Source organism: Vipera berus (assembly GCF_964194415.1).
Source record: "Vipera berus genome assembly, chromosome: 1".
In the NCBI taxonomy this organism is placed as follows: Eukaryota; Metazoa; Chordata; class Lepidosauria; order Squamata; family Viperidae; genus Vipera; species Vipera berus.
In genome coordinates, this window is record NC_138202.1 from 106,600,941 (window position 1) to 106,615,113 (window position 14,173).

General features: G+C 38.8%; 1 protein-coding gene across 1 annotated transcript in view; it reads right to left on the reverse strand.

The window, feature by feature from the left end:
- KCNQ1 (potassium voltage-gated channel subfamily Q member 1) overlaps nt 1-14,173 on the reverse strand; it is a gene marked incomplete at its 3' end in the record, with an annotated part of 412,703 nt that overhangs the window by 282,604 nt on the left and 115,926 nt on the right. The window contains exons 4-6 of the mRNA XM_081313593.1: nt 12,998-13,076; nt 12,140-12,236; nt 6,362-6,502 (exon numbers count right to left, since the gene is read on the reverse strand). Coding sequence (XP_081169719.1) covers nt 6,362-6,502; nt 12,140-12,236; nt 12,998-13,076 — 317 coding nt within the window. The remainder of the gene's footprint in view (nt 1-6,361; nt 6,503-12,139; nt 12,237-12,997; nt 13,077-14,173) is intronic.

Genomic DNA, 14,173 nt, shown 5'->3' on the forward strand with positions numbered 1-14,173 from the left:
TATGTCCTGGCAGAGGAGGGGGAGATAGACCTACTGAAGAGACACTGTCGGGGGAAACCATGGGGCTGCCCGCCAACCGAGCCAACACGCGAGAGGGAGAACCCACCGCCCACAGCTAAAAAATCAACAGGCTGTTTCAAATGCGGGAGAGAGGGTCACCGCGCCGCAGACTGCCGCTCAAAAAACCCCCAGTGTAAAACAGAGTCATCACCACCCAAGAAACTAGGGAAACCCCAAGGCAACCCAAAAGAATCTTCCATGAAGGGGACAGGGGCTGTAGAGTCCACAATTCCTGCCAGGAATTGGGATTGGACTCCAGCCTACACTGCAGGGGGGGCGGACACGTCGGAAGACAGCTCAGAGGGAGAACCATTGGTAAGTGGATCCCCTCCACCTATACTTAAGACAGTGACTATATTAGCTTCCTCTATGCCTAAAGCCTTCAAAATAAAAGCTCTGATAGACTCTGGCTGCATCCGCTGCCTCATCAGCCCAGCTCTGGTGGAGAGACTGAGCATCCCAGTGAGGAGGCTAAAACAACCAATCTCCTTTAGTCAATTAGATGGATCAATAGCAGGGGGGGATCAGCTACCCTAGCCACCTTACCAATTCACCTGTCCCTGGGGTCTCATGAGGAAGACATAATGTTTATAGTGGCCCCAGGCATGGAATGCCCAATGATTTTAGGACTGGAATGGCTGAAGAAATGGAACCCCGGGATAAACTGGAGGACAGCAGAACTCAACTTCCCAAAAGGGGAGCAGGAAAACGTAACCCCCCAAAGCACCCCCCAACCCAAAGGGAGGAGACGGCAGCAGTGGGGAAAGAGAAGGGGTTACCAGAGATACTGGAGGAATACAGGGACCTTGCTGAGGTTTTCAGTGACGAGCGGGCAGATGAGCTTCTCCCCCACTGCCCCACAGACTGTGCCATAGAATTCAAAACCGGGGCAAAACTCCCAAAGCCCAGGATCTACTGCTAAGCTTGTAAGCCGCCCTGAGTCTTCGGAGAAGGGCGGGATATAAATGGAATTAAAATAAAAAAATAAAAAAAATAAAATGTATGCCATGAGCCTAAGGGAAATGGCAGAAATGGAAAGATTCATAAAGAAAAACTTAGAAAGAGGGTTCATTGAGCCTGCCAAACCCAAAGTGGCAGCTCCAGTCCTGTTCAGGGAGAAGAAAGATGGTTCTTTCCATTTGTGTGTAGATTATAGAAATCTGAACACAATTGTTGAATGTAATCTGTACCCTCTACCCCTAATGAAGGATATGCTATCCCACCTATCGAAAGGAAGGATTTTTACTAAACTAGATCTGAGGGAAGCATATTACCGTATTAGGATTAAGGAAGGAGATGAATGAAAGACTGCATTCAACTGCCCAATGGGGTGCTACCAATTCAAAGTATTGCCATTCAGACTGCGAGGGGCCCCTGCAGTCTTTATGCAATTAATTAATGACGTGCTGAGGAAGCACCTATATAAGGGGGTCCTGGTTTACCTGGACGACATTCTTATCTTCACGGAGACCAAAGAGGAACGTATCAAACTAGTCAGAGCAGTCCTGAAAAAGTTGCAAGCTGCCCACTTATATGCTAAATTATCGAAGTGTGAATTCCATCAGGAAAAAATCGACTACCTGGGATATCGCATATCTCCAGAGGGCATCGAAATGGACCCTGAGTGGGCACCCTCCCCGCACACGGAAGCAATTGCAAAGTTTCCTGGGGTTTGCAAATTTCTACCACCAATTCATCCCTGCATTTGGCCAAATAGCCATGCCCCTCACAAACTTGTTAAAAACGAAGGGGGGGGGCTGTGAAATCCAGCCAGCCTCTAAAATGGACAATGGAATGTCAAGCAGCATTTGAGAGGCTAAAGAGACTCTTCTGCTGAACCTGTACTAAAACACCCTGATCCCGACAAACCTTTTGTAATACAGGCAGATGCGAGCGATGTAGCAGTCGGGGCTGTATTATTACAGGAAAATGATGAGGGGACGTTGCAACCTTATGCATATACATCCAGAAAACTCACGGAAACAGAACAACGGTGGCCAATATGGGAGAAGGAAGCATTCTCATTAAGGTGGTCGTTATTAACATAGCAACAATTTTTGGAAGGGAATAAAATACCTTTCCAGGTCTGGACAGACCACAAAAATTTAGAAGCACTAAAGACGCCCAGGAAACTCACTCCTAAGCAAGCCCACTGGTCCCAACACTTTCACCGATTCAATTTCACTCTCAAACACTTGCCAGGGGGGAAGAACTTCCTGGCAGACGCATTATCTCGCATGCCCCAATATAACAGCACACAAGTAACTGACTTTAAACCACTTGTACCAGAACAACAACTGGCAGCACCAGTTACCACCAGGGCACAAGTAAAAATGAAGCCAGAAGTAAATAGCCAAACCAGAATAGAATTCCGAAAGTCCTTGGAAAGCAACGAATGGTTCCAGAAAAATAGACATGTGTGCACAATTAAAGATGGGTTACCTTGGGTGGGTGAAAAGTTATACATACCTACCACCCAGAGGATCAATTTCATGCAACTGTGCCATGATACAAAATCAGCAGGACATTTTGGATTTGTAAAAACATTACACTTAACTAAAAGGCAATTTTGGTGGCCATCTATGAAAAAAGACATGGAAAGCTATGTGAGCAGTTGTCAAATTTGCGCGATGGCTAAGAGGTTGCAAGGGAAATCGCCAGGACTGTTACAACTGGTGGCGAATCCCTCAGCCCCCCGGAAAGAAATAGCCATGGACTTTATCGTAGAACTACCAGAAAGCAATGGAAACACCGTTGTGTGGACTGTCACAGATCTGTTCTCTAAGCAAGTTCATTTCATACCTTGCCAAAAAATTCCAACTGCAAAAGCATTAGCAAAACTTTTTGTACAGCATATTTACAGATTGCACGGGGCACCACTACACATCATATCTGACAGAGGGGTGCAATTTACCTCGGCATTTTGGAAGGAATTCTTATCCCTGTTAGGAACTACCCACGGATTGACATCTAGTCATCATCCTCAAGGTAACGGGCAATGTGAGAGATCTAACGCAGTACTTGAGCAATATTTAAGATGTTATGTAAATTTTCAGCAGAAAAATTGGACAGACCTACTGCCTTTCGCAGAACTGGCATATAATAATGCAGTCCACTCCAGCACAGGTTACACTCCTTTTCAAGTAGCTACAGGCCAAAGCTTCAACCCCATACCTGAACTAACCCCAAAAGAACTGGTAATTCCAGAACTAAAGGAATGGATTGCTCAATTACAATACACCTGGCCTATTGTCAGAAAAGCGTTAACAAATGCTAGACTAGCATACAAAACACAGGCAGACAGGAAAAGAGCCGATCCCACACCGTTCAAAGTGGGAGAGATGGTATATCTGTCCACAAAATACCTTAAATCACTCCAACTCTGCAAAAAACTAGGACCAAAATATATTGCACCTTTTCCAATTAAAAGAATCATAAACCCAGTAACAGTTGAATTAGGACTACCTAAAAATCTTAGACAAATGCACCCAATCTTTCACTGCAGCCTAATAAAGAGAGAACAACAATCTCCCCTACGAACAAAAATCCCACCACCACCACCTCCCATCATGGTGGAAGGGGAACAACATTTTGAGGTGAAAGAAATTTTGGATTCCAGGAAACATCATGGAACGACCCAATATTTAATGGCTTGGAAACACCTCCCCTCCTCAGAAAACGAATGAGTCAGCTAACGCCACGTTAAAGCACCAAAGCTGCTTAAGAGATTTCATACAGAATATCCGAACAAACCGAGTTAACATTTATATATGGTTTTTTTTTCTTTCCCTACAGATGGACATATCTTTCTTTTAAGGAGAGCGGGATGTCAGAATTCATTTATATCACATTCATAAATGTATGTTTAAAACATTATCCCCCCCATATGGATTCTGCCATCTCCCGAGGAAGGAGGAGCATATGTGGATTCAGTCTGCCTTAGGTTATTTCAAAGACCAAGAAAACCTTTTGAACTGGGGGGAACAAAAGGGAGGGTTAGAGAAGAAGGTATCTGGCTTGTGTTTTCTTTTAATTCTGGAGAGGAAGAAGGCAATAACCATAAAGATTCGAAGTTCCTTTTTTTCCCCATGAAAGGGATGACACGAAGTAGAAGGATGGGGGCTGACCTAATGGGGTTGAGGGAAGGGGTGTTGAACTGGGTACCCTTTATAAAATTTCAATTTGTAAAACAATACTAAGTCCTGTCTTGTATTCCCACAACCAAGCATGTCCTAGTAAAGATTCCTTTTGGACTAGAACTGACTCCAAGAGTTTTTGTCTTCCTAAGACGTGGTTTGGGGTGGGTCCTGACAGGAACAATGGCCCTTTTACGACTTGTGGATTTCAACTCCCAGAATTCCTGAGCCAGCCATGCTGGCTCAGGAATTCTGGGAGTTGAAGTCCACAAGTCGTAAAGGGGCCATTGTTCCCCACCTCTGTCATATTAACAAACCAGTGGAAAGCATTGTAATGTACCCAAAACAGCAACTACCAACACACTGCTGGCAGAATGTGGCTCTCCATCCTGATTTAAACCAACTTTCTATGCAATGCCAGACTAGCACTTTGTCAAAAAAAAGTTCAGCCCACATTAAGACCTGATAAACACTTCAGCCGTTATATATGGGGAAATGCTTCCACAGAAATCTGATATTTGGATTCTCCTGCAGCCCGAGCCAAAATAGGAGTGTGAAAATGAGCCCATAGAATTCATATAAGAAACAATAGGTAAGTGTATTACTTATCATCCTGTTCCCAATTTATCAAGCAAATGGTATATAAACATATTAATTATTTGGTAACTGGGTATGTTCAAATCTAATTTGTGGGCATTGTCTGCTTGTGCAATTGAACAGAATAACAACCAGAAAACCTGATGATTTGTGGGGTTCATCTAAGCCTGTATGATGCCAGCTGAAGGTTGTAGAACTGCCTTGAATGAAGATTGGATGAAACACAAATTGCAGGGAATCAAAGGAAACAGTTCAGAATCCGTACACTAATCTACTTGTTCAGAACTCAAATCAGTAGTGATGTAACTCCAGTAAAGTGATATGAATTTCTCCGAACCCTCAAACAGTGCTGGAGTCATGAATATTGCCTCTTTGTCATATTCTAGACAGAAGTTAAAAGATTAGACTGGGGCTGGCAGTGGGGCTCTTTTATGTTAATACAAATACTCAATTTCACTTTCTCTACCTAGAAACCAGGAGATTGTGAGTTCTCGTCCCATCTTAGGTAGCAAGCTGGCTGGGTGACTTTGAGCCAATGACTCTGTCTCAGCCGAACTTACCTCACAGGGTTGATGTTCTGGGGAAAATAGTAGGAGGAAGGAGCATTAGGTTTGTTGCCTTATTTATAAAAAAATATAAAGGTGGGATATAAAAAGGTGAAGGTAAACAATTGTCGTGAAGGAAGCTTGCATGTCAGGATGCAGGCTCAGTCCCACTGCCCTATATCCTGCACAGATATAGTCAGATGACCCCTGCCTCTACATCTTCTGGAGAAAGCAAAGAGTTGGTTCTTTTAAAATAAAGGGGATAACTTTGCAGACATCCATGAAAAATCCAGGAGGAGGGTATTCTCAAACTCTGGGAAAAGAATGGGCAGTTGTTCAAAGTATGGCAAATGAAGAACAGATGGACATTTCAACCTTACCTCTTAAGCAAAGCCTTAATCCATTAGTCTTACAGAATTTATGGAAAGAAAATTTAAGCAGCTCTTAGAAACCTCACCTTAACAGGGTTTCTTATTTTTCATGAACAAATTAAGATTGCAGTTTTTCTCATTTAGTTTCTGAGATTCCATAATTTAAACTCTTCTTTCTGATTAATGAGGTGATGCATGAGTTTTGCTTCCTTGGTCAAGCATCACCATTATGGTTTTGACAATGGAACTTTCTATTTGAGTGTTCTACCTGAACTCTCAACTGTTGTTAATCCTAAATGTGATTTGACAACAGTTTTTAATAACCCACAGTTAACATGAAAATTAAAATGTTTCATTTCAAGTAACACAATAAGTTCTAGTTGTAGAAACAAAACCTTCCCATTGAAATTAGTTTGGGTGATCCATCTGATATAGAGTTTAGGAATCTGCACTTTCCTATTCTAAGCTATTTGTGGCCTTAATAGAAGGAAGCAAAAACAGAAAAACCTGAACATGACTTGTCATGAAATTGTAGTTTAGACACAAGTGTCTGAATAAGAACACGATGTACTTTTTCTTCCAATAATTTAGATAGTGACATATTTCCTATATTAAAAATATAGCATATCACGTTTGATACTTTTATACTTACTACTCCCCACCAAAGTGCATCAGCATAGCTGCTAAATTCATGATCGCCAGAGTCATTCACAGCATCTTTTTCAGCCAAATACACGAAATATGAAGAAAAAATCAAGCCCAGAAACCCAATATACAGGGTAGTTATCAATTCCTAAAAGACGAAAAAGAACGAATTTGTGAATAATTAATCATACAGGGAATTCTGCTGTCTTCAGAAGCTATTTTGAAAAAACAATATCTGATGCTCACGTTCATACTTCAGTGGACTTTTAAGTGCCAGAAAGCCTAATTCTGAAACAGCGCTCAATCTAAAAGACCTCATTATGAACAAATCCTAATTTGTGCTGAAGGAAGCCTAAATCTAAATTAATTTATATCAATGTTAGATGAAAAGAATTCTTATAAATTCTACATAATTTTAAAAGTTATCATCCTCATCTTGTTTAAGGGCTTCAATCTATTCCTCAGATGGAAAGCAAAATGGTTGCTAAACAAAATGGTCCTAGGTTAGCATGCAGAGTAAATAGCATTTGCTGATTAAGACTAATTGTCAAAAGCATCATGGAAACAGGCATGGACAATTCTTGGATTTGAACAAACTATAATATTGAATTGTAACAAATTTAACAACTAAAAATGACTCTCAGTTAAAAACATTCTGTCAGTTTAATAATATAGGTGTGAATTCATTGATTAAATCTGCATGTGAATAAAACAAAACTTCTGACATGAAAAGCATATATCTTTTATTCAAGGTATACATAGGACACAGCATCTTATGTGAGACAGAAGTAGAAATTACTTTAAAGTCAGATCTTGTCATTGGCAGTTGGAAGGGCTTTGAAATATTTTTTTTAACAATATAGGAACTGCTTCCTGATTTATCAAAACTCTTTTTAGTAAAACTTCTTTGTCAAAGTATTTTGCATTTCAAAATGATAGTATTGAATATATACATAGAAATTATTTTAACAATGTAATCTCAGACCTATCATTCACTGGGAGTTTCAGGAAAAATAAGTTTGCATATATTCCATCTTTCTATAAACTACTAGACTGACTACATTCAGACGGTTATTTCTAACTCATCAAACCAAGATATGCAAAAGATTATTGTAAACCTTTTGCTCCACCCTTTGCCGCAACCTCAATTAGACAAGAAACCCCTAATTTTCCAGTTGCCGTTCCTTCCAGATTGGGAAAATATAACTATCAGTTTCAAATATGTTCAGAGTATTAATGGCCAAACCACATGTTATTTCTTATTCTAGAGTAAACATAGTTAATCCAACTGGAAACGTTAATGAAGCAGGGTGTGACTCTAATTCTTTGTCCCATATTTTTACTCTAATCCAGGGGTGTCAAACTGCCAGCCTGTGGGCCGGTTGCATCATACAGAGGCCGCGCCCATCCCAGCTCTGGCAATGCAAAAAAAAAAGTCACAATACGTTGTGACACGTCACGTGATGTGGTGAGTTTGACACCCACGCTCTAATCCAACTAGAAAACTTAATGAATTGGGTGTAACTCTAATTCTTTGCTCCATAGTAAGTTCATGATCTAGATCAATCCTTTTGTATTTCAATTAACACAGTCAAGAAGGGAACCATTGAAATAAACCACTATCTTGCTTGGGCAAATCAAATGACAGGAACAGTTAATCCAATTTGTTTTGGGACTACAGTGGCATAAATGTTTTAAATGTTCCTTTTCCAAACACTACTAATCTAAAGAGCCTTGGTGGAGCAGTGGGCTACTGCCTCCTTAAGTAACACCAGCTGCCTGCAATTAGTGCAGGTTCGCATCCCACCAGGCTCAAGGTTGACTCAGCCTTCCATCCTTCCGAGGTAGGTAAAATGAGGACCCAGATTGTTGGGGGCAATAAGCTGACTTTGTAATAATGCCGCTTGGGGGGGGGCGAAAGCCCTAATAAGCAGGCATATACATAGAATGAAGGCTATTGCTAAGCACATTGGTTTGTGCTTAAATTGTAAGCCGCCCTGAGTCTTCGTAGAAGGGCGGGATATAAATGGGATTAAAATAAAAAATAAAATAAAAATAAATCACACACACACAAAAAAACCCATTCTGTGTTTCCTGTGCAGATAGTCCTCAACTTATGACCACAGTCGAACCCAAAGTTTCTGTTGTTAAGTGAGACATTTGTTAAGTGAGTTTTGCCCCAGTTTATGACCGTTCTTGTCTCAGTTGTTAAGTGAATCACTGCAATTGTTAAATTAGTAATACGGTTGTTAAGTGAATCTGGCTTCTCCATTGACTTTGTTTGTCAGATGGTCACAAAAGGGGATCACGTGAACCCATGACACTGCAACTGTCATAAAAATGAGGCAGTTGCCAAGCATCTGAATTTTGATCATGTGACCATGGGGATGTTGCAATGGTCGTAAGCATGAAAAATGGCCATAAGTCACCTTTTTCAGTGCCACTGTAACTTTGAATGGTCACTAACTGTTGTAAATCGAGGACTACCTGTACAATGAAAACAAAACATACAGTTGCTGACTACCAGTCTATGCAGTGAATTGAGTAATTCAGAACAGATTTTCATTTACTCACGGAGGAATAGATAGATCTGAACAAACTTCACTTCAGCTCTGGATGTGTACAAAACCAAGTCAAAAATGTATGTATCTATGTATTTATATACTGTCTATCCTCCAAGAAAATGTATATGGCTCTTTTCCTATATTTTATCTGTGTCATGGTTCCAACAGACAGAGATAAATAAAGCAGAACTCCAAGGCTTGCAAATTCCTCAAAGAACATGTTTATTAGTTACAAAGTACAGTATCAGTATGGTCAAGAGTGAAACCAAGTCTGGATACACAAGTAACAATTTTCTTTTTTCTTTTTTTTCATTTATATTCATTTTTATTTTTCCATTTCATTCACAAACAAATCAACACATACATATACGGCAATACATAAATACATACTCGTAAGTTTGGGTGCTGCTCGTCCATTTCCCCTTTCACTGTATCCACCCTCCTTCTCTCTCTTTCCTCTTCTCTATTTCCTTTCTCCCTTTCTCCTTTCTTTCCTAGTTCCCTCTTCTTCCTCTCCTCTCCTCTTTCCCTCACCACTCCCCTCCCGTTTCTCCCCACTTCTCCTCTTTTCCTCTAACCTTCCTACTTCCTTCCCCCTCCTCTCCTTTCTTCCCTCCCGTTCCACTTCCGATACAATTCAGGGGAAATATCCAAGCAGCTCCTCTCCTTAGATTTTCAATATCTATATTAGGTATGATAACATTAATTTTCTATTATGTCAATATTTCTATAAATCTGACCTTCTCAGTATATACTTCTATAAATTTTTATACTACCTCCAGTTATGCAATACTGTGTCGCCTGGGTCTCCCTCCTTATCTCCTCATTTTTCTTCCATCTAAATTAGTGTTAGCTGTCTTTTAAGCATTTTCTCTTTTTCACCCACTCGTAAAATTTTCCCCAAATTTCATAATACTCTGAATCTGTCTTATCTTTAATTATCATTGTTAATCTATTCATTTCCACACATTCCATTATTTTCCTGACCACCTCTTCTTCTGGAGGAGCTTTCAGTGCCTTGCAGTTTTGTGCAAAAACAATCCTAAGCTGCAGTGGTTATATGAATAATCAAGTATGTGTTCTCTTTGCTATATTTTTCTGGTAAAATACCCAACAGGAATATTTCTGGTCTTAGTTCTATACATTGTTGTATCACCTTTTCTATCCATGATCTGATTATATTCCAATAAGTTTTAGCTTCTGCACACGTCCACCACATATGATAGAAAGAGCCTGGTATTTGATGGCATTTCCAACATTTCATAGATCCGTCCTCAAACATTTTAGCTAGTCTTTCTGGAGACATATGCCATCTGTAGAACATCTTGTACATATTTTCTTTATACGCTGTCACCATTGTCAGTTTATAGTTTCTTTCCCATAATTGCTGCCATCTATCTAATTGAATCGTGTATCCAAAGTTTCTTGACCATTTTATCATTGACTCCTTAACTTGTTCCTCCTCTAATTCCCTATATAGTAAGTAGCTATACATTTTTTAATCCATTTTTCTTCAGTTCCCGTAAGTATTTCATCTAACTCTGTTCTCCCCAAATTAAAACCATCTATTTTAGCATCTTTTTCATATCTAGATTGTATTTGCATTCTCATGTACCAATCCATCTTTATTCCTTGTTCCTGTAATTGTTGTTTGGTTTTCAGCTTCCCCGTGTCTGTTAGTAGGTATTTATATCTTATAATGTTTCCCATGTTAAACATATTGGGGTGTATTAACGCTTCCATAGTTGAGAGCCAATCTGGTATCCTCAAGTAATGCTTTCTCTTTATTTTCTCCCAAACCATCAATAAAGAATTCCTGATATGATGTCTCTGGAAATAGCTGTGTATTCTATTTTTCCCATACCATATGAATGCATGCCATCCCAACTGTAAGTCATGTCCCTCTAATGTCAATAATCTAGTATTCCTCAGTAAAATCCATTCTCTCATCCATGACAATGCTGCAGCCTGGTAATATAATTCCCAATTAGGTAAGCCAAACCCACCTCTGAGTCTTGCATCCTGTAACATTTTTAGATTAATCCTTGCCTTTTTCCTCTGCCAAATATATTTCAAAATTATTTTATTTAGCCCCTCAAAATATTTCTTTTCCAGTCTTATTGGTATTGTTGAGAACAAAAACAACAATCATGGTAATATATTCATTTTGATTATTGCAATCCTACCCATTAATGATAGTTGTAACAATTTTCCAATACAAACTTAAATGTCCCACCCATAAAAACTATGCAAGCAACTACGTTCCCCAATATGATTATTTGGTAGGCTTTTTATGCAACGCCCAGTTCCTAGTTGTGGGAGCAGCCGATGACCTCAGTTCCCACGGGACAAAAGATTATTTTGACTAACAAAGCAACCCCTCTCTCTCTGTTCTATGTGGCAACCTAGAATGAGAAGGGAAATGGCTGCAGCCATGCTCATTTGTAGAGTTGACAATCTGTATATCAGCTGTAAAATTGATCCAGCTGAGAGATAGTAAATGACCCAACCAAATCCAAATAATTTTGCAGTCAGGTGAGATTTAAATTTCCAGTTCCCAAATTTTAATAGAATCTCTTATTTTAATATTTAGGCTTGAATTAAATATAGTAATTACAGTTTCTCATAGCTCAGACAAAACAGGAAGCAACAGGCAACTATTTTTTGTTCAAGTGAGGCTCATAATAAAAAGCAAATGCACCAATTCTGCCTTGTTTATTAATACTATTATAGTTCCATGTTTACCTATTTTAAAGATGTTATGCAATTGTTATGTGTATATACACAAACACATACAGACACATGAAAGTATTGCATTTATTTTAAAAATGTATACATCTGTGATACTCTCTAATATATTATGGGACATAAGCCTATTAATTCAGCATGTATTCAACTAAAGGGACAAAAGTTCATATCACGTTATTTTCAGGCCAACCATTCATTTAGTGAATGTTCAAATGACTTACTATTGGTCCTACTGAGTCTTGGAGAAGACTCTAGACTTCTCCAGAGTCCAGAAGTTCCTCTGCAGACTTTACAAGCTATGTTGGGAAGTCAGAGAATGTGTAGGCAAAGCTACGTAAAACATCACATCCTGGCTTTAATCCATGTTATATTTTTTGGGAATGACACTTTTGAGCATCCAAACATAATGTGAATCTGGACTCCCAACAATAAAGAAATAAATGTTCACAGTTCCTGTCTGAGGTTTTTCATACCTGTCTATGTATGAACACTACTGATCCCAACAGTCTCCAGGTGCCACCCTGCCGATCGACATGAAGCATGCGCAGAATTTGCAGAAACCGGATGCCTCTGGTGGGGGGAGTGTTTATTCAAAGAAAACGAAAGGAAACAAATTAAAATACAGTTTTGAAATAGTAGTCTGTTTATGGAACAGAAAAAAGACAGGGAATAATATATGTTCAGGACTATACAGGTGGTTCTCACCTAAACGATCATCAGTACCATTCGAAGTTATGAGAAAAGCACTGGAAAAAGTGACTTATGACTCCTGCGGCATCCCTGTATTCATGTAACTGCGATCTGGGTATTTGACAACTGATTTGCCCAAAGATGCTTTTTCACGAGGCAACTGGACTTTCTTGTTTTTCTCTGAAGACGTTTCGCCTCTCATCCAAGAAGCTTCTTGGATGAGAAGCAAAATGTCTTCAGAGAAAAACAAGAAAGTCCAGTTGCCTCGTGAAAAAGCATCTTTGGGACAACTATGAACTGGATGACTGAGAATCGCCATAGAAACTGACAACTGGTTTGCACTTATGACAGTTGCAGTGTCCTACATTTATTTAATCACTACAGTATTTGCAATCTTCCCATCTGGCTTCTGACAAGCAAAGTCAATAGGGAAGCCAGCAGGAGGTCACAAGTTCATGTGACGTTTTGCTTAATGACTGCGGGTGATTAGCTTAATGATCATGGCAAAATAGATCATAAAATTGGTTGTAGTCAGGTGATGCCTCACTTAATGAACATGCCACTTAAGAATGAATCTTCCAGGCCCTATTGTGGTCGCAAGTTGAGGATTACCCATATAAAATTACAGTTAACATATTTACCTGATAGCCGAGGTTGCAAAAACTTGACCTTTTGAACCAACACATAGTACAATCATGGAGGCAACAACTACAATAAGATCTGGAAATTAAAAGCATATAAGCAAATAAATGTAGGTTAGAAATATGCCTTGCACATATTTAGATTTTATGCTAAAATATTGTACTTCTGTTTGGATGGTGTGCATTCAGTTCCGCTTGGTAATTAATATTTGATTATACAAATTGATCAAATTATACAAATGCTATTTTCCTTTTGCTTTGCTTTTATTTTTATAAAGACCTCATGCACTTATTTGCTGAGATGTAGAGGATCCTCTCTTTTTTAAAAATATAATTCTAAATTTCATTATTTTAAAAAATAAATATACAAAACAAAAAAAAAGAAGAAAAGACATAATGGATGGGAAACAATATATTAGTAGATACACAGAATTCTCAGTTATCATAACATTTAAAATTCTTTATTTCAATAATTAAATAATTAATTGAAAATATAAGACAACTCATTGTGTTATCTTGAGAACTAATTATAAATCACTGCAAAACTCCAAACTTTTGTATTTATATTAATATCACCATTATTTATCATTATCTTAAAAATGCACATGATCTTATAAAAAGGAAAAGAAAGAAAACTACTAAAAAGAATAAGTAAAAACTATATTATGTTGTAGAATTCCTGGTGATTACATCAAATTATATATAAATATAATAATTGCTTCTGGTTACCGTCTTTATGTCAGATATTTCCCTCATAAAAATGGTAACTGAAGTAGCTGAGTTTGACTTGTGTGGCATGTAATACAAATGGAGATCGTGCTTGCTTAAATTTAGTAAAGCGTGTACAATATTACAGATGTATACAGTTAATTTGCCATAGTTGTGTATGTCCCAAGTTTGATTTCCCACTCTGACACTGACGATAAAGTATCTCTTTTCCAAACTTGGGCCAAACCTGTTCTTGTGATTATCAGCCTATATCCTCATAGAATGCGCATCAACACTGCTAACATTGGATGTTTTTGCTTGACAACAGATGGAATTGCAGCCATTTTCTTCTATTGCTTTTAGAGTTAGTTGATGCTGGGAGGGGGGAATGTGGATAAGAGTCCAGCTAGTCATAACAATAACTCAGTTGTGGGGCCGACCCAAGGTCATTGGACCCAGAGTTGATAG